A 22,743-nucleotide genomic window follows, 5' to 3' on the forward strand; every position below is an offset into this window, starting at 1 on the left:
TCTGCTGGTCAACATAAAGCCTAAGAATCTTCCTGCATTTACACCGAACGTACATTTTGCTGGATTCAATCGCATTCCGTACTTCCTAACTTGCCCTAGCACCTCTTCCAAATCTCTGACATGGTCATCAACCGATCGGCTACGTATAACCATATCATCTACATACTTCCATGCATCTCCCGATCTGGTTTTCGAATACCTTGTCCATAAGTCTTTGGTAGGTTGCACCAGCATTTTTAAGACCGAAAGGCATCACATTGTAACAATATATACCACGGTCGGTTATAAATGCAATTTTTTCTTTATCTGGTGCATACATTGGTATTTGATTATACCCCGAGTACGCATCTAAGAAGCTTAAAACTTCATACCCCGACACTCCATCCACTAAACCATCAATACTAGGGAGAGGGTATGTGTTCTTCGGGCAAGCTTTGTTTAAATCAGTAAAATCAGTACACATTCTCCACTTACCGTTAGACTTTTTCACTAGCACCACATTAGCCAACCAGGTCGTGTACTTCACCTCTTGAATAAATCCGGCATCTAACAACTTCTCTACTTCGTCATTGACGGCTTGTCTCTTTTCCTCACCTAGCCTCCTCTTCTTCTGTGCAATCGGTCGGGCATCACGAAAGACCGATAGTTTATGAGAGATGACATTCGGGTGTATTCCAGGCATGTCAGATGGGACCCATGCAAACAGATCTTTATTGTTGAACAATACTTGGCCGATGTTCTTAGCATTTTCTTCATTTAAATTTTTGCCGATCAACGTATGTTTATCCGTTCCTTCTTCTAACTGGAATGGTTGAGTTTCTCCGAAGGGTTCCATCCGGTCCTCATTACTTGTCCTCGGATCCAAATCAGCTACTGCTACAACCGATCGCTCTTCGGATTTTATGTGTGGTCGTTGCTTAACTCTTAAACCTGCTGCGTAGCACTCTCTCGCCATTTTCTGATTGGCCCGGATGGTACAAACTTTTCCTGTATCTGCGGGGTACTTCAATACTAAGTGCGGAGTTGAAACGATCGCACCGAAGACGTTCAAACAGGGTCATCCGAAGAGTGCGTTATATGAAGTGTCTGCATCCACGAGCAGGAAACGGATCTGAAGTTCCTTGGCATCCTTTTCCAATCCTAAGCTCACTTTGAGCTCGATGTACCCTCTAGTATCCACCCGTTCTCCTGCAAATCCGACTATCTGTTCATGAAAAGGTCGAACCGCTCCTTCTGGTATATCCATCTGTTGAAAGGTTTTCCAGTATAAAATGTTAGCCGAACTTCCTTGATCGATTAAGACTTTTCCCACCTGATATCGAGCGATCATGGCTATTATTACCATTGGGTCGTCCTGATCGGGATCTGGAGCGTGAAAATCTTCATCTGAGAATGAGATCATAGGCATAGATTTTCGTTCTATTCCTGTTTGATTCACATGATGTAAGCCTCTCAAATGCCTTTTACGCGCTGACACTGACGAACCTCCCCCTGCGAACCCTCCAGAGATAGTATTTATAACCCCTCTGGTCACTCTTTCTCTGCTTCGGCTTCTACTTCTGCTTCGGTCTGGTTGATGACTTCTTTCTCCTTTATGCCTTATCACGTTCGATGCTCCTCTTTTATAACGTTGTACAAACTTTTGTAAGTGCCCAGCTTGAACAAGATTTTCCAGTTTGTCTTTCAGGGTTGTGCACTCTTCCGTTGTGTGCCCTCTATTCTGATGATACCGACAATACTTATTTTCGTCTGCTCCCAACGGTGTGGGGGCTCGAACAACTTTCAATAAGTCAGCCCTTAAAGCTTCTTCCATTACCCGAACTCGAGGAGCGTTAAGGGGTGTATGATGAGCGTGTTGCAAGATTCGCGATTGTTCTACCCTGCGTTGCCCGATCGGTCCTTCTTCTACTCTGGGCATCCTTCGATTATTGTTCTCCTTTCTTACTTGTCCCCTTGGTTCGACTTCTTGCCCTTTGTGATAAGCTCTTCCCTCTTCGATACGAATAAAACTGGTTAATTTATTTTGTAGCTCGGCCATATTCTGGGGCTCCTCAGCATACAAATAGTCCACGAACGGTCCAGGTTTTAGGGCAGAAGTTAAGGCACTAACTATTAACCTCTGGTCAATATTACGTACTTGTCGAGCTGTTTTGTTGAATCTTTCCATGAATCCTTTAAGTGACTCTTCTCTTCCTTGTCTCATCCTCATCAGGGTTGTGTATGTCATCCCCGGTGTCTTGTTTGATATATACTGTTGACTGAATAATCTTCGGAGGGTGGCAAAACTATCAATCGTATTAGGTGACAGCGAGTGAAACCAGTCTAAAGCCTCTCCTTTTAGCGATAGTGAGAAGACTCGACACCACACCATTTCATCGGATGAATATACCGCCATAGTGTCAATGAAGGATCGAAGGTGTTTGACGGGATCCGTCGAGCCTCCATATCTTTCCATTGCGGGCAACACCTTATTTTCTGGCATAATTGTCCGCATAACTTGCACTGTGAAAGGATGAAGTCCTTCTGCCTGATCGGGTCTATTAGGGTCTCGGTCGGCTACCGTTGGGCCCCGTCCTTCTGATATATTACGATAGTCTTCGTTGCGGTGACGAAAGTTAGCTCCACTGTTTTCGCCGTCCAACCTAGTAGCACCATTTCTGCGGGCCACATTTGGATTGTTCTCCTCGCCTCTATGCCTACTCTGTTCGGGGCCGTTCCCATCCTGCTCTCCCCTATTCCGCATATTCACCTCTCCATTACCTCCTCTTCTTTGTTCAGCTTGCCGATTCACCTCTTCTCTATTATTATTCAGTTGAACGTCATTCTCTCTCCTCCGATCATCTCATACAGTGGCTTGATGACCACTCTCCTCAGTCTCAATATTCACTGTTTCTACATGCACAGAATGCGTAGGTAAGGGATTCTGAACATTCGCCCTTTCAGCACGCATTGCGGCTATTTCAGCCCTCATTTCTTGCATTTCGCGCTGCATCTGTTTGAGTAATTGTAATGAAAGGTCTCCTGCCATCGTGGTCGTATAAAGGTTGCAATACTCGTGCCCCACGGTGGGCGCCAAAATGTTTCGGTTGGGGGAACGAGATAATGAAGACCACTGAGTTCGTTCCTTACTTGACAGTCTAATGACGAGAGATCTACAAACTGAGCGGTGGACACCTGCACGTTAGCACTCCGACGCTCAAGTTAGTTAAATCACTCTAGCCAAATTAGATGTCAAAACAGTCCAACCCATACCTGAGATTTGTGCCACTATTTATAGGAGAAGAAATCCGCCAAAATAGGAGTGGGGATAGGACTGACCCACGTACTCCATAGTGCTCCGTAACTTCCTCCGCCCACATAGCCTCCTAGTCAGGGCAGTTGACCTAATCCCTAGATTTTCGCTCCGTCTAAGTCGCGCCTATCCTCTTCTTTGGTAGCTGCCTAATCCCGATCTTCTCTATAACATTCCCGATCTTCTTTACAACATCCCGCGCATCGTGCCTACATACTATAGGAAAGCTATCCCGTTTCCCCTACTATCAATATCGTATTTCTCCCGATCTTCCTCACAGGAATCCCGATCCTCTCAATTCCTTATATTACAATAAATATATATATATATATATATATATATATATATATTTGTGTACAGTTTTATTATTAATTTTATGACACTAAGAAGAGATTTTTTAATAAAATTGTTTCCCTAGTAATATTGTTTTAAAATCCTTATATTAGTAATATTGGTAACTAGTTTGTGATGTTTAATATAGGTAATGTAATTTTGATGTCTTTATGTTAAATAAAATTGTACAATTATAATATGAATTAACAAAAGATGATGATTAAATTAGTATGTGGAAGAGAGAAATTCATGTATAGAAACCACATGATAGTTCATAGTAATATTTCGTATAGATAATATCAACCATAAAAGGTTCAAGAATGAGAGAAGAGACATTCATTAAGCTTCTACAAAGGAAAATCTTGTATTCATTTCATGGTTCTTCTCACCTTTGCACCTATTAGATATGAGCTTTAAGGTGTTATTGATTTTGGGTTTTTTGATAAAATTATTGAAGTGTTCTTGAAGAGCTTTTGGACGAAAAAGGTTATAGGGCAATTGTATGATCAAGTCTATATTTTTTTTCTAACACCTCCATAGATGTAGCCAAATACTAAATTATGCATAGATTAGAAAATTTTTGAATTGTACAATCTAGAAACATTTTTTCAATGGTACAATTTAGAATTTAAAAATATATTTTATATTATATAATATGAGAATGTGTATAATCTAAGATGTGAAACTCTTGCATTTAGTTTTTTTCTTAAAGAACTTCTTCAAATGGAAAAATTTACTTAAATTTATCCTTGAAATTAATGGTTGTGTTCTAATCCTTTTCTTATCTCAACCAATTTTTTTTTTTCTTTTACAACTTTATTCTTTTTTTTTTTTTTTTTTTTTTTTGCCTTATTATTTACCTTACCGCAATCTTCTAAGTTTATTCTATTCAGAATGACTTTTTTAACACCTATTTGAATTCAAACATCCTATCACTTTTCAAGCAGAACATCATTAAGCATATAACTTTACGAGTACTTTTTGAAGTCCCACGGTTTCTTCTTGCACCTCCGTGAGAGTGTTGAAAATATATCAAATACCCATGTTTAGATTGTCAAACTTGGAAATGTGTTATGGATTACACATTTTGGAATATATTTTTGAATACATTCTGGATTGTGTAATTCGAAAATATATTTTAGATTTTTGAATTATGTAAGTAAAGAATGTATTGTGTTATAAATTCTATAGTTTAGAATACATTTTCAAATTTCTAGATTACATAATCTAAAATTTTGTTTTGGATTCCATGATTCAAAACACTTTGTAGGTTTTGTGCATAAACTTTCGAAAAATAATAATAGTTTCGAAGCAACCTTTTCGAAAATAAATACAATGATCTCGTTGTAGGTCATAAAATCTTCTCAATTCACTTTAATCTTCAGTCATTGGTTAGTGTAAACTTGTATTACAAGTAACAATGTTAGGTCTCTCATTCGACATCTGAAAATAAATGATGTCTGACCACATACATAAACGACGTTAAACTGTGTCCTGGGTATACATATAATGTTCGTTTAAGCAAGAACAGACGTCCATATCAAAATAAGTTAATATGAAACGTTTCTTATATTCCCCACAATTTCACTTTGAAAAAAGTTTTAGGATCCTTTGAAAATATTACACTTTCATTAACCAAACTTTTTCTTTCTTACATAGTTTTCGAAACCAACAATCGTTTTGTTAACTTTTTGTCTTTAGATTCTATTAACTCCTTTAAGTTCACAAAAGCAAGACATTTTTTTATCGTTGATTAATCGTCATTATGAATAGTTTTTGTGAAACTTGAAGGTATGATAGAAATTCAGAGTAAAAAGCTAACAAATATGGATTTCAAAAACCTTCTTCATCTTACACATAACCTTTGGTTCTTTTGCTGGTTTAGTTTTCATGTTTGAGCCTATGTTTTGTTATAATGGATTTCTTTTGTTTTGGTTTTCACTTTTGAACCTATGTTTTGTAATAATAGATTTCTTTTTGAAATCCTCGAAGGTATTTGACGCTGGATTAAGTGAATATACGACCTCATTTTGCATATTGACATCGACCAATAACAATGTTTAACGTCATTTTGTATATTTGGATTATTCATTTTTTAAGTTTCCTGAAGTTGTTTTTCACGAAAAGAATTCATTTCCTCTAAAATCTAATTATAAAAAACAACTTCAGGAAAACTTAAAAAATGAATCATCCAAATATCATAAACATTTAAACTTATTAGATCAAACTATGCAATAGTAGTGATATTTGTTAAAATTGTTTCACCATTAAACATATTGTGAACCATGGTTTAAGTTTTCTAAAGACTCCCCTTTCAGTAAGATTTTATCACATTTGTATCCCCCAAAACAAATTTTACTGTCTTCGAAAATCAAAGTGCACCTCCATTGATACAGAAATGAGTCTTGAAGATGCATCTGCACTTTGAAATTCAAGACAACAAATTTCTTTTTGAAGAAGACAAATGCTCTGAACTCTGAAGGAAAGAAAAATTTTCAAGAAAACATAAAAATGGATCCTAATATGTTCAATAGGGAAACAATTATGAACCAAAGTAACTCTTGTGCATGGTATTTGTATACGAGTAATGGACACCAATTTGATGCCAAACCCCTTCTCATCTCGACGTTAAACCCTTCGTTAGTAACTGCAACGTAATAAATGTTCCCAACTACTCCCTCCTCAAACCTATTTCACGTCCGACCCTAGCCCAGTTCGACGTCAAACTCAGGTTGGTAACAATGCTGTAATAAATGTTTCCATATGTCCCCTTTCCATTGAGTAAAATTGACGTTGAAGCTAGCCGTATTCGATGTCAACACTTGCGTTGGAAACAACACTATAATTAATGCATCTCCTAATTGACCCCATCTCCTGACAAAATTGACGTCAAACCCCAGCTTAGTTCGACGTCAAACTAATATTATTAACTAAAGTGGAGTAAACATTCATAACATTCACTACAATGTTTGAGGTATATATGACGCATGTCCTTTGCTTAATTTGACATTATATCCCTTCTGATGAAGGGAGAATGACCTTTTGACTTCTGTCTGACCACTTAGACGTTAGAATATGTTGTAGGCTAATGTCTAATTGGTCATTTAGAAGCAAAAAAAAAAAATAAAAATTTGGTAGGCATGTTTAAATATTTATTACCATATAATGTTGAGGTACCCTAAGTTCAACATCATGTATCTATAAGATGTTGAATTTACTTAGGGGCCGACGTCTTATGTGTTGTAAAAAATTGTAAAAACTTACTCTAGTATCACTATTTCTTCACTCTTTCATTTGGCTTGAAGTTTCTTTTTCGAAGACGAGTGCGAACACCAACCAAGCTTAGTTTTTACTCAGTTATTTCTTGCAAAAGTGTTTTCATGATCATTTGTGTGGTTCTCCCTATCTTTTGGCCGGTTGATTTTCGTTTTCCTTAAGGCTTTTACATGGTTAGCGAGTTCAACCTTCATTTGTTCAAGTGTGCATCATTTGTTTCATTCACGAACTCTAAGAACACTTGAGGTCAGTTTTATGTTATTTATTTTAATATATTTGTTTTTGATGTCGCGTTTATAGTTTTGTTTGTGATTTTGTATTCATTAATAGATTTGTAAGTTAGATTTATTTTTTGATGTGGTATCTTGCTTTTTATTGTTTATAAACTTATTAAGAGTAGTATGGATAAAAGTTGGATGAATGAACGTCGTATTAGTGAAGAGAACAAAATGAGAGTTTTTGTGTTCTCAGAATATGTTAAAGAACACACAAAATTAGTGAATGGGACATATTTTTGTTCTGTGTTTGTTTTCTTATTCAAGTATTGGAAGACTTGGATAATATCCGTAATCATTTGTTCATCTATGAAATAATGAGAAGTTATACAGTTTGGACTTGGCATGGAGAAGTATTATACCACCCAACAACGTCAAGAGGTTCGAATTATATGGATGAATGAATGTGTGATCCTTTAGAGAAAATGACATTTGATGTTGGAGAAGAAAATTTTGGAAGAGCTCATTTATACGAAAGTCTTAAGAACGATTCAGAACAAGAGTTGTATCTAGGATGCATCAACTTTACACGATTATTGGTAATTTTGAAATTGTTTTGTTTAAAAATAAGGAATGGATAGACTGATAAAAGTTGAACAAAATTGTTGAAGTTATTGAAAGTGATGCTTCCAGAAAATAACAAGTTACCTATCCGTAATTACGACGCGAAGAAAATTTTATGTCCAATGGGTTTGGAATACCAAAAGATACATGCATGTCCCAATGATTGTGTATTGTATATAGATGAGTATGTTTCACTAAAGGTGTGTCCGACATGTGGTTTATCACGATTTAAAAAGACAGTAGATGGAAATAATGATGAAGATAATGATGGCCCATCTGCTAAGTTAATGTGGTACTTGATAGTACCTAGGTTGAAACAATTGTTTTCCATTAAAGAAATTGCGAAGAATCTTAAATGGCACGTTGATGTAAGAAAGTTTGACAATCTTCTTCGACACCCAGCTGATTCCCCACAATGGAAGAAGATTGATGAAACATTTCCAGAATTTGGTGCAGACCTAAGAAACTTAAGACTTGCACTTGTTACCGATGGTATGAATTCTTATGACAACTTAAGTAGCAAACATAGTTCATGACCAGTTTTGTTGATGATTTACAATCTATCTCCTATCTTGTGCATGAAGAGAAAATATTTTATGTTGTCTATGATGATATTGGGTCATAGACAACCTGAAAATGCCATTGATATGTATCTGAAACCGTTAATTGATGATTTGAAAATTTTGTGGAAAGAGGGCGTCGAGGTCTTCATATTCATAAAAAAACTTTTATTTGCGTGCAATGTTGTTTTGCACCATAAATGATTTTCCAGCATATGGAAACTTGAGTGGTTAGAGTGTTAAAGGTTATTTTGCATGTCCCATTGTGAAGAAAATACTAGTTATATTCGATGGAAGCATGGGCAAAAAAAAAAGTATATACAAGACATCGAAAATTCCTTCATTGAAATAACCTTTACCGTATATTGAAAAAAATGTTTGATGGAAGTCCTGAAAATTATGTTGTGTCCAAACCTCACAATGGGGAATAAGTATACAACCAGGTGAAGAACATTGATGTTGTGTTCGGAAAACATCAAAAGAAGACTATTGAGAAAAACATTTGGAAGAAACGATCAATATTCTTTAATCTTCCATATTAGTGTAAACTTGATGTGCGATATTGCATAGACATGATGCACGTTAAAAAAATTTATGTGATAGTGTTTTCGGGACTTTACTAAACGTAAAAGGAAAGACAAAAGATAGAGTGAAAAGAAAAACAATTTTTTTGTCAGTGTTTACATAGTATGAATGTTTCAGAAGGTTATTCATCAAATATTAGTAGCCTTGTTTCTGTGCAAGTTTTAAAGTTAGTTAGCTTAAAGTCTCACGATTGTCTTGTCTTAATGCAACAACTTTTACCAGTAGTTATCCGAGCCATATTACCTGCTTCTGTTAGAGGTATTCTCACATGTTTGAGCTTTTTTTTTTAATGCAATTTGTAAGTTGTTGATCCTCGACAATTAGATGATTTGCAAAATGAGACCATTAGACTATTGTGCCAATTGAAAATGTATTTCCCGCCCTCATTTTATGATATCATGGTTCATTTGATTGTCCATATAGTGAGAGAAATTCGAGAGAAATTCGAATATATGGGCCTATTTTCTTGAGATGAATGTACCCAATTGAGAGAAATATGACGATCTTAAAGGGATATCTTAAGAATCAATTTCAACCTGAAGCTTCGATTATAGAGCGCTACATTATAGAGAAAGCCATTGAATTCTGCTCAAGTTATATGTCAAGTTGTGAACCAATAGGACTTCCAAAGAATAGACAAATGTGAAGGTAAGGGAGTTCGAGGAGTGAAAATTGAAAGTGTTAGTAGAAACGAAGTTAATCAAGCTCATATGTACATTTTAAACAACACAGACGATGTTTTTCCTTACATTTCGCAACACATTGATCAAATAAAGTATGCACACCCTCATATGAATGAAAAGTGGTCACTTCATGAACATAACAAATACTTCTTAACTTGGTTTAAGAAAAAGGTTTACACAACTCCAAATGTTTCTGAAAGTCTATTAAGAATAGATCATGGATCTAACACCGATGTGATCACTTTCGGCGGCTGTTACATAAATAATTATTATTTCTATTCAAAGGAGGAAGATGATAAAAGTAGAGTTTAAAATAGTGGAGTTACCCTACAAGCTGAGGCTGTGCACTTTGTCAGTTCCAAGGATAAAAATTAAGTTATAGCACCCATGAGTTATTTTGGAATAATACAAGAAATTTGGGAAGTTGATTATGTTAGTTTTAGAGTTCAAATTTTCAAGTGTAAATGGGTTGATAACAATTCTGGTGTGGTAACAGATGACCTCAGGTTCACTTTGGTGGATCTTAACAAAATGAGTTATACGGATGAACCATTTATTATGGCTAATCAGGAAAGACAAATATTTTATCTCACTGATCCAACAAATCATAAATGGTTAATGGTATTGGAAGGCAGAACCGCACCAAAATTTGATGGGTGTCGCAACCCACACAAATTTGATGTGCAAATAAATGCAGTATAGCTAGGGAATGACCCTTAGGTCGTCTTCCAAAGACCAATTTTGCGGTTTAAGAATCGAGTCTAACACGAAAAAGGGGGGTTTTGTGAAAATGTTTTGCAAAAAATTAAAGAAGTCAATACAAACACATATGCAAACAAACTAATTTAAGCTAGCATGGTAATTAAACTAACACTATTAAAAACCTTAGACAACATTCAAACAAAATAAAATAAAATACTAGACCCCAACAAGACAACAAACAACTACCCAACACAGTTAAATTAAATTAAATACAAAATTAAATTAGAGAAATAAACATGTATTTTTTTTTCACTCACGTGCCCAAGTACTTTCATCTAATGAAATTAAAATTGAAATGGCCCAGAGAATAAACCTTTGTCGTGAGATTGCTGCAGCCAATTCAATGCTTCAAAATGAAAGTTATCTATCCTCTTCCAAAACGTGACAGTAATGTAACTCTTACAACAATTGTGAATTAATTGATTTGGTTCTGCAGCCATCAAAGAAAATGCAACCACTACTCCATGTGCTCTCCAAAGAAAAAGAAATGACAAATGGCCATGTGCTTCCAACTCAGTAGGACCCTTGCCTATTTTCAGCTGCACCCAACATCCCATCAAGCTGCCACTGTGGTTGCCTTTTGCTTCAGCCGTAACATCACTTCATCAAAGCAATTAATGACATTCATTCTCTCCATACCACCACTGAACAAGGATCACCGTCCCAACATCACTCAACAACATCAACTTCTACCTAATATACTTTTGATTTCACAAAATAAAGAAAAGAAAAGATGGCTAAACTTTACTTGGGCAGCAACGTAGTACCCATAGGATGTGACCTTGAATCAAGAAAAGCAAGTGAAATCAGCATTATTTCTAATTTAAAGCCAATCGTACTAGCACCTACTCCAAACCCAAGCACCGTTTCTTGACCGAAAGATTTTTTTTTAAAATAAATTGAACTGTGCTTTTCCAATTCCGGGACGTGACACATGCCAAGGAAATACTATCCTTTGACCGAGAAACTCATCATCAATTCAAGTTATAATAAAATTTGTGGAAATAAAGTGATTGTTGAGCAGCTATTCCCAGGAAACCAACACGTGATAACAATCCCAAGTAGTCAGCATGACTCAAGCAAGAAAGTGATGTTATCTTCCTTCCAGAATCAAGTATTCCTCTCTAAATTAATCAACATTCCAACCAAGAAAAATGAAAAGAATGTGACAGCTGCTAGCTATTCTTCATTCCACCCAAACAATGTTTAAAGACAAACTTATCAGAAGGAAAGTGTTGTTTCATTCAACATTTCCAAAAAAAAAAAAACGTGAGCTACCTTATCATTCCCAAGAGAGTGTAACCAGCAAAACAAGGAAAAAAATGTCCAGACCCAAAAAATATGAAATTGCCGAGAGAGTGCTCATGCAAGTGACGGCTGGCCCCTCTTAGGATCCCTAGGTCTGAAAAGTTCCATGCTCATGGTGGGGTCCACCCATTAAAAACCCTAGGGCCATGTCACCATTTTTACAATTGGGCTTTTGTCTAATCTACCAAAATTAGCCCAAAATACAAAACTTAGTTTAAAAAGCCTAATCTACTAAATTAAAATTTGACCAATCCTAAAGTGTCTTTGTGGAGAGTCTTCACTTAATTGGTGCTCTTCCATAAGTCTCACAGTGTAATTCCAAAATTTCCCTGAAAAAATAAAAATAGGAATAATTAAGCTCAATTAATTTAAATTAATTAAAATCAGAATTATTGGTCTAATTAAGCCCAAATGGTGAAAATGACACAATAACTAAGAATTAAGCGCAAATCATCAACACAATTCGGCGCGAAAAACTAAGTTAATGGTATAAAATATCGACTCATCACCGTGCACACAAGTTATGATGAAGACTCTCTAGATTTACTTGAGACAACCTCCTTATCATCAAGAACCATTGGAAATAAGGTTGATGATGTACCTAATGAAATCCATGCAATTCAAAGTGATCACAACGAAGGCATATGGGAGAAATAAGTGTCTTTTTATTATTTTAGTTACTTATACAATATATATATATATATATATATATATATATATATATATATATATATATATATATATTGTTTGTTCTAACTTTAAATGTACTAGTCTTTGTAAATAGGTATGACGAGTTATGGATCAGGAAGGATTGGACATGGTAGATCTGTGACTCTGTTGACTAAAGTCACATCTCGTCGGGTTGCCATGGAGAAGTTGGTAATGGAGATTGATCCCTGATCGGGTACTCCTAGTGCCCACATGCGAAAAAATTTACGAGCTATTTGGGCATGTTGACACAAACACATAGACTAAGTTCCATGGTCAGACGACATCCCAGAAGACTCAAGTTATATCCCAAAGAATTGTAAGTAAACACTTTTAAATCATTATCATAGTTCATATCAATTTTATGTAACAATTTATTTTATGTATCAAAGTTCATTATGATATGCATGATGAGTTGGTTGAGCAACAGACTCTGGGTACATTTGTGGGCCAAGGTAGGAAGGGAATTCAGTCACAGGTAATGTGTGTGCCGTTGGAGGATCTATTGGATTGAGAGACTACTTTGGCCATAAACCAAAAAGCATAGGGGCCCCGAGTCAGGAGGCGTTAAGTAAGGTAAAGCAACAGATGTAGGTCCATATGGAGGAAAAATTCAATGAGCAATAGAGTCATGCAACGCCTCTAACAACAAGAAAAATATCACAAGCTTCTTGAAGAAATAATTCATAAGATGTCCCAACAATAGAGGGAGGACATCCCCACAGAAGATCCAACCCCACATCGTGTGAGCACCAAAGGCTCATTCTCTACTGCAAATTCTACCGATTATACTTGTCAGTGTGAACGTTCAGTTGATGAGGATCCTCCTCGCGTAATGGTCATGGGAGGACAAATTGCAGGAGGACAAATCATTCAAGGTGTTCCTTTATTGCCCACTCACGCGCAGGTCACAATTGATGAAGTTAGAGAACCCCACGCATAAGTGTCTTTGCCAACCTCTAAAATCCAATTCGTGGGGGAGGCCTTAGGCACATTTATAGCTTGGCCTAAGGATTTGATCATGTCATATTTTTGCCCACCAACAATATTATATTCTTATTCTCAATATTTTTATGTTCAAGTTATAAATAAATAATTAATAACTTTTATAAATGCGTCTTTCAATTCTACCGTCTTGACAAACAACCAATGACTAAACCTGTGAGCCATGAAGATGATGAGCTAGCAGAAGATGATGATGATCCTCTAGCCATATTGATGAAAAAAATACACAAGTTGAATAAAGGATCGGTAGAGCTGGGGTGGGAATTAAGATTATTTGGCCTCCCGTGTCATGTGTCATTGTATATTGCTCTAAATGATGCACTGGAAGTCGCTGGTGGAGAAAGAATGTTAAACATTTCAATCATACAAGTATGATGCATGTAAGTTTTTCAATTGTTTTTCACTTTTTAAATATTAAAAAAAAAACCTCAATTTAACGTCGAACTATGCACTCTCAAAGTAAATATTCTTTGAGCAAATTTTTTTGTGGCTTAGCGAGATTGACGTCAGCCCCTTAGTAAATATCACGTCAATTCCACGTCTAACCTCTTTATAGTGGACGTCAAATCCACCTTTCCATCCAACAGAAATAACACCTAATAATCATCATTATGACGTCACGTCATATGATGGGCCAAACATCATATATCTTAATTTAACGTCGGCTTTATAGTTCGACGTCAATATAATGTCTCTCGCTATGACGTTGCTTTCGAGTTGGACATAAAAGGCCGGAAACATTGACGTCGAAACCTATTTTTGCACTAGTGACAACTCAAATATTATTATTAAATGTGTTTGAAATGTTAAATAAACTTAATAAAATTTAGTTTAAATAACTAAATCCATATATTTCTAAAGTTGAAGATTAAATTAATTAGGTCAATATTTTAAAAAAAAAAACTAATTCTATTTTTTAATTAAAATTAAGAATTAAAAACATATTTTATCCTATATTAACGAGAGTATATACATCATTAAGCACGGATAGTCACCTCAAAATATAAATAATAAATAAGTTAATAAAAATAAATAATATTGAACTTTTATTTATATATATATATATTATTTAATTTATACAAAGTGGTTATAAATAAGAGGGGAAAGAACATTTGTCATCATAATTAATTATCCAACCAGTGCGTGCATGTAAAAATACAAAACATCTTTATATATAATGCGGCTAATAGTAGAGAAAAAGAGAAATAATTTGTAACACCAAATAGCCTATTCACAAACCTATTTTATAATCATAATTTAATATAAATATATATATATATATATATATATATATATATATTATGATAAAATATAATATATAATATTTAATTTATACAAAGTCGATACAAGTAACATGGGAAAGAACATGTTATTTTCCTAGTTAATGATCTACATGGGATGATGCAAAACTTCTCCCATACAAAATGCAACTAATTATACACAAAAAAATTAATCTGACATGGAACACCACATTACTTATTTTATGGTCTAATATTTGTTAATATTTATTAGTCGATAATTCATAATATTTACTTATTTAATATTTACTATTTTACCAAAATACTTTTAGGAATTTTTAACCCATTATAAATAATTGTTATAACTATCCGTTGCAATTTGAGCCCAACACATTCAAAAACATGTTAACAAAATAATAAAATTGTAAAAGCTACAATGGATTTAAAATTTATTATTATTTATTAAGTAATATTTATTAATTGATAATATTTAATTATTTAATATTTAGTATTCAAAACATTCAAGAATTTTAGTGCATTATAAAAAAAAAAGAGAATTGTATCACCGTCAAATTCAAAAAAATGGTTTAAGTTTTCCAGAATATCCGTTATCCATAGAAAAGCGTTAACTGCATTCTTAGTATATATGTAATCACTAATTATAAAACAAAAACTTATAAGAAATAAATCAAAGAACATGTAGCTGTAATGTCTTTAGGGCTCATAACATCAAATAATGTGAACACCTAATATATAAGCCAACAATTTATTTTTACAATAATCAATTTCAACCTAAGATACAATATTAAATTAGAAAAATTAATATGTCAAATTAAATTTATTAAACAGAACTTTAATTAGAAACTTTAATTAAATATGTAAAAAGTAAATAAGAGACAATGAAACTACACAGAACGTTTAATTAATATATAAACACACTTAGCACAACATTAAACAATTAAAATCTATCACTCATGAAAAGATTGGGTGCCTTTCTATAACTTGGTATAGACTGTGTGTTGACAACATTTAAAAAAAATATATATTTGCAATGTGACATGCATGATCTACCTTTTGGCATGATCCCACTCATTCATCCAATTTATATGCAATTTTAATATTTATGTCTCAAATGTTTATGTTAGTTTCCAGTTAAGTGTGTATTATTAATCAGTTTTCCTATTTTAATTTCATGCCATTGCTTCAGTGAAAATGAAATTTTATGTAGACTATTTTCTTGTTGAATCACAATAATACTTATAAATTTTGAAAATTAATAAAATTAATTTTAGTAAAATGGGAACATATTAATTTATTTTAATTATTTACCGTTATATATATATATATATATATATATATATATATATATATATATATATATATATATATATATATATATATATATATATTATTTTTGTTGAGTATTTAATAATTTTTTTAATGGATATTTAAAAATTATAAAATTTTAGTTTAAATTTTTGAAAATCATTATTTATATAGTTTTCTAATTGATTCTAATTTTTTATTTAAACTTCATGTTTAAAAATATAACATTTTTCATTACCTATAATAACATATTTATTTTAAATAATAATTTTTTATAACTTTTCATATAAGATTTCTAAAAAATAAAAATAAAACGTCAATTTTAATTTTTTTTTAAAAATATAAATTATTTAAAGTGTTCCCGATAATCCATAAAAATAAAACATCAATAAAAAAATAAAATTATATCATAAAAAATCTCACACACGGCCGTCACGATTACAGCCCCGGCCCTATCACCGACTGGCCCGACCACGGCCAAAGCCACATCCACTAGCTGCAGGACATAATGCCGGTGGAACCTTGGTTTTCTCCAATGCTTTAATAGTGCCGGAACAATTTTCTCCGCGTTCGTCCGCGGTCACTTCGTGCTCCTAGGTATCATGTCTTTTTTTCCCTCTAATGTAAAAGAAAAAGAATTAGAGAAAAAAAGTTATTACTTGTTTTGAATTTAATAACTTTCATGATTACTATTTTTTTTTCATGTACCAATAAAATTTCTCTACTTTTCAATTTCATTTTTCTTTATCGTGTACCTGTTAAACTGGTTTTAATTATGTAGAATTGAGACTACTTGCTTTTTTCTGATACTTACTATGCTCTAGGTTAAAAACCTTTTCTGTTCTATACTGCTTTGAATATAGATTTAGCTTGGCATAAAACTCTACACTAAGAAATTAGTTATGATATGTTATTCATAACTCTGATTCGGCTGCATATTAGTGATTGAATTTCCTTTTTAGCAAGACTGCATGAAATAAAAGGCAAAGAGATACTTATATCTGTGTGTTGTAATCTATCCAGACTTAGAAATACAGTATTTCTTATGTGTGATATGATTGAAAGTATAGGAAGTTCAACCTACTGTATCCGACACAAGAAAGGTTGGGTTTAAAAAGCTTATGTGAGGAATCACTAACATCAACTAGTAGAGACATTGGTTGGTCATCCTTTTGTTGGGAGGTTAAATGTTGTTGAACAATCAATTGTTGTTGACATGACTAAGGATTAAGAAAGTCCTCAAATATTCTATTGACTCTCAAAGAACATAATGATGCTAATGTGACAACTATAAAGCAACTATGTAACGTGTTAAGTGTCTAAATTTCCCTATTTTTCTATGTTAATATTACTTTTTTAGGATAGTTTAGCTTTTAATTTCCTAGAATTAAGATAGATTAGTATATTAGGATAAAAATAGGTTTTAAATAGAAATAGTATTAATTTTGTGTTTTTAGATAATAAATAGTATTTTTTTTATTAAATAATATTTTTTTTCTTTACTTCAAATGACATATTAATTTTTGCTGTTATAGATTTCCATTTTCTCTTTTTGCTGATTTACCCTATATCTTTTATTTTTGCAGATCAGCCCATAATCAAGTGGGCCAATCAAGCTGGGCCCGTGCTGATAAGAAGAGGCGTTATTTCTGCACTGCAATGCTGCTGCCTTTGCAAAGGAATTGAACTTGGCTGTTTGGGCTGAAGTAGTCAATTGGGTAAGTGGGCTGATGCACTAGAACTAAACCGTGGATGGGCTAAAGACAATAAAGTAAAAGTGCTGCAGTGAATTAGTAATGCGGTGCGTTTTGGCAGTTGTTGCCATTTCCTTCATTTTCATTCGTGCAAGAGAGAGCTCAATCAGATTGGGGTTTTCTCCAATTTTCCCAACCCTCGAGCTAGGGTTCGTCAAGCGTAGAGAGAAGAGGTACTGTGACGAAGCAGCAACGCGAGCTCCATGGGCCATTTTTGAAGAAGCCCAGAATGATGATGACCGAAGGAAGAAGCCCATAATGATGATCGGACCAGAATGTTGATCGGACCGATAGCTGGTTGACGGTTGAAGAGAAGAAAGGTTCGAGTCAGTTAAAGATTAATTCGAGACTCTTCCAAGATGTAACTGATTCTTCCCCCTTTCCCCCTTTTTTTCTTTCTTTCGTTTTTCTACCTTTGAACTTTTCCTATAAAAGGAAGTCTTTGTAATGAATAATGGGTGTGCACTGGGTGACAGACGGTGTACTTAGCTTAGGTTTTTCGCTTTCTCATGCTCTAGTTTAGATTTCAAAGCTTTCGTTGGGTAGATACACTGTTTTCTTCGTTACTGGATTTTGTGGAGGGTTCTCGCGTGGGTGACAGGCCGTGAGGTTCCCTTTGTGATTTTCGGTACAATTTTTGTATTCCAATTCTCCAATCTTCAAATACAATTCAGTTCTTTTATGTTCTTTGCACAATTTTATGATTCATGTTCTTTCAATTTTGATTCTTGCACATGATTTTACTTTCTCCGTTTTAACATTGATTGAGTTTACATTCCAGTTTCGAATTCTGAGTTGCTTTGCGTTCGTTTATGGTTCCTTTATGATTCCAGTTTTAAACCCATTGTTCTATATTCACTTTTCTTTCAATTTTATTTTGTCTTAATTCTGTTTTGATTTTTTATCATTGTATATACCAATTAGAATTTGATTTTCTTTTCATCAATCCTTGCATTTTCAATTCATAATCATGCATTACTGGTTCTCGTGCATTTACCCCTAAGTTTCTTTGTTTTCCATATTCAGGTTTTAGCATATTAGGTTTTATACATCCTTCCTTCATTGCATATGTTTTCTAGGATTAGGCAATTGTTTTCTTTAAACTAGTTTTCATACATCATTCATTCAGATAGGTTAAGTCATGCATATGCATTTAGGTTCTTTCATTTTTAATAATTCATTTTTCTTTCCCCACTTAGTTTTAGTTTTATTTTTTTTAATAATTAGGCTATAATTCTACATTTCTACACTTAACAAGAACCAAGTCCTTGGATTAGACCCTAGGTTACCCCTATACTACATTAGTGGGGAATTTAGGTTTGTTGAGATTTTAGGCGACAAAAATCCTTCCAACATAACGCAAGGTATACATACAAACTTTGAGAGGATCAAGAACTGAAATGCAGTTGTTTATGATGATGTTAGATAGAGATAAATACATCCAATGGAGTAGATCTTTGGACGATTTCGACGTGGTAAGTGACCTGTTCTGGACACATCCCGATTCAATGCACCTGTGAATCTTACACAAATGCAAAATGCTAATCTGCAACTGGACAAAGAAAATTCTGATGAAAAGGATTCAACCAGAACCTTCTGACTAGATTAGGGAACTAGGAAACTTATTGCCCTGTGTTCCTTGTATGTCCTAGGTGTTTCCTCGAGTCTGTTTTCGTTTTGTATGGGTTATAAGGCCATCTATTATTTTCTTTTTGTTCCTTGATTGAGTCTATCATTGTAATATCTTTTATCAAGGAAATGAAATATGTTGTTTGAATCAATACAGTTGCTTTAATTTGTTTGCATTGTTTGCTCTAATTGAATGATTCAAATGTAATGTGATTGAAGTCAACTATGTTTAATCTGTTACATATCTTTACATATTGACTTCTGTTGTTTCTAATTATATTTCTTGCTTAACTAAAATGCTTGATCTGTAAAAGATCTTTCAAATGTTTTGCAGGAAGAACATTGCTTTGAAAACTACAAGTGGAATTTAATAACTTTGGGAAGTAATGTATTCGACTAAGAAAATAATGCAATCGACTGCTCACAACAGGGTTATAAATTCCCATTTTGGAATTTGGTTTTTCTTTCATTGATTTCTTATTTTGAATATCTACTATTATCTTTGATCTAAATTGGTTTTAAATATCTTGTTTGAGATAATATTGTGAGATTGTTGATGATTGTATCATTGCATGACTAAACTGTTTGATACCTTGTCCTTGATACAACTCTGTACTATACTGTTTGTATACTGTGTGATATACTGCATTGTGCATTTGATCTGGTTTTGATATCTTTGCATAATGAAAGGGGGAGTATTAAATTTACACATTTTTCTTCACATGCCTGCATTTACATGTGATTAAATGTGATAGGGAGAGCATCATTGCATTTTGAAAATTGCATATACTTTTTTATGAATCTCTGTTTGAAATATCAACATAAATATCTAGAGCATTCCTTTTTTGCTAATGCACAAAGGGGGAGAGAATTTCTGAAAGCTTTATGAAAGGGGGAGAATGATTATTCTGTCTCATATTCTGCTTGATATTTTGCTATTTAATTGTGTTACATGCAGAGTACTTGAACTGTGATATATCTTTTGTTACTCTGTTTTGTATTTGATTGTGCAAACATGGTTGGTTATTAATCATGGTTGTGCATCATCAAAAAAGGAGGAGATTGTTGAGATTGTTGACAACACAATTTCTATATCCCTCTAGTTTTTTATGATGACAACACATTGCTTAATAACACGCATATGTTGTTGCTGAATTACATGTTCTTATGTTGATTAATTGTTATATTTGTTGAACATGTTTATGTATTGTGTTACATGTTCCTATGTTGATTGATTGATATATCTGTGGAACGTGTTTATGCGCTTTATGTGCTATGTGCAATGCATCATTACATATGTTTTACTGCACGTTTTAAAGCTGAAAACCACAAGCACTTTCATTAACTTATCATTGTGTGACAAAACTATAGTGCAGTCGACTACATTATTAATAGAATCGACTATGCTAAAATCTTTGTACATGAGTTTGAAAATCAGTGCTTTGTGAAATTTTGAAAAGAAAATAATTTCAAAATTTTTTGCATGTTGAAGTCGACTATGTGCACCACACATTCGACTGTGTTTGTTGTCTGTGTTGAAACTCTGTTATGCTCTTGTATCTTAACGACTATATTTTCAAAAGTTAGTTGAGCATTGATGACTTGGTCAACTGTATTAAATGTGTTTTGTTTTTGGTTGACTGTATGGTACTAGGTTGACTGATTTGTTATAACTGTCATAATTCAGTCGATTGAACTAGTAGCATGTTCAACTGAGAGACTATCTAATTAACAGAAATCTATAAATAGGCTGAACAAGAATTTGTTCTGAGACTTTTGATGATCTAACAATTTCATTTATGTTTCAGATTGAATACTCTGTTTTAAGAGCTCCAAGAATTCTCCAAGAAGACAATGGTGATCTTTCTTGAAAAAGATTCAAAGGGAGACCATCTTCGCACACATTGATTGATCATATTCTGCACAAAAAAGGTGTTTCTGGTTTGATCATGTTGAGGCTTGACATCCTTGAAGACTGTTGCATATTTTCTGGCTTGGCATCCGTGAAGACTGCTGTTTTGGACCTGTTGATTATAAAGGATAGTTCACTTTGAGGATTGTTCAAAGTGGTGATTGCCAGATTGCATAAGAGGGGACATCTTGCTGCAAGTCTTGCTGTTTTTGTTGCCTATAGTTTGGTTAAGGGTTAGAGAGGAGATTTATATTTTTGACGTGGAGGTCTTTTGTAAAATCCTTGTTTTAAAAACCGCAACCATTATAGTGGTTTTGCTTCCTAGGTTAGAAGGACACTGGATGTAGGCATTGTGTGCCGAACCAGTATGAAAATCAGTGTTTGATTTTCTCTATCCCTGCACTTTTACTTTACAGTCGACTTTACATTTAACACAGTCAACTACGTTTTCCGCTGCATACAAATTTTCATTACTTGCATTTCAAGAAAGTTAAAAAAGTTTCATACTTTGATTTCCAGATTGCGAAAAGAAATTGTTTTTGATACAACACCAATTCACCCCCCCTATTGGTATAAAAACGAAGCATACCTGTTTTCCAACAACTCTGTCTTGCCAAATGACATATGCAACATGTTGCGTGTATTGGGTAAGAAGGGAGGTGTCCTATGGAACTCTTGGGAATCCACTTTTTCATATTCTTATTGAGGAACATCCTCTTACTCAACATGGTCGTCCTTAGTATATTCTTGCTGAATATACTTCTAATGTTTCTCTTCATGATCCTGAATCACGTCCACATTAATTTCTTCAATGCATCTTCCACGAATTGATGTCGTAGGTCTTCTTTCTTTCTTTCTTTCTTTTTTTCTTTCTTTCTTTCTTTCTTTTTGTAATGACCATGAAACTTCACCACGGTAAACATATGCACCTCTAGTTCTAACCGTTTTTGTAAACCAAATATATTATAAATAATTTATACTAAATACTTATAAATAAAAAAACAAAAAATCAAACAATATTTTTAAATTTCAATATTGTAAAGTAACATATAGAAATCAAAATTAAAAATCAAACTGATATAAAATTAAAATTTTAAAAATAAAATACAAAACAAAATTAAACTCCTAAATTTATAAAAAACAAAATCACATAAATATCACGTATATTCGAAAAACCAAAAAGAAATTACATAATATAAAATAATATTTAAAAAGTAAAATATATAAATAAACAAAAAAATACAAATATTAAAAAATATGAATTAATATTAAAAATTAGGTTTAATTTCACTAGAAGTCCTTATTTTTGTCGAATATCTTAAATAGGTTCATTTTCTTTTGGCGTATCAATTGGGTCCTTATTATTGTAAATTTGATTCAAGTAGAGGCTTGTCGTCAAATTCACCTAACGGTCGTTTAATATTTGGTTACGTGGCATGCACAATTGAATTACTAATGGCATGTGGAATTTTTATTGAGTTATTTTTAAAGAATAAAGGTGATATCAGATTGAGGGAAGGGTAAAGGTGGAAA

At 33.5% G+C, this 22,743-nt stretch overlaps 1 protein-coding gene across 1 annotated transcript; it reads right to left on the reverse strand.

Moving 5' to 3' along the window:
* Window positions 1-1,057: 1,057 nt before the first annotated feature.
* Window positions 1,058-2,743, reverse strand: LOC106757853. The gene has a single exon (XM_014640687.1). It carries the CDS (start codon window positions 2,741-2,743, stop codon window positions 1,058-1,060), a length of 1,686 nt encoding a protein of 561 aa, XP_014496173.1.
* Between the last annotated feature and the right edge of the window lie 20,000 nt (window positions 2,744-22,743).

This window comes from Vigna radiata, chromosome 1 (assembly GCF_000741045.1).
Source record: "Vigna radiata var. radiata cultivar VC1973A chromosome 1, Vradiata_ver6, whole genome shotgun sequence".
In the NCBI taxonomy this organism is placed as follows: Eukaryota; Viridiplantae; Streptophyta; class Magnoliopsida; order Fabales; family Fabaceae; genus Vigna; species Vigna radiata.

What these genes read in the sequence shown, in the direction of transcription:
- LOC106757853 (XM_014640687.1), bottom strand. Translation starts at nt 2,743, where the DNA reads ATGCGGAATAGGGGAGAGCAGGATGGGAACGGCCCCGAACAGAGTAGG.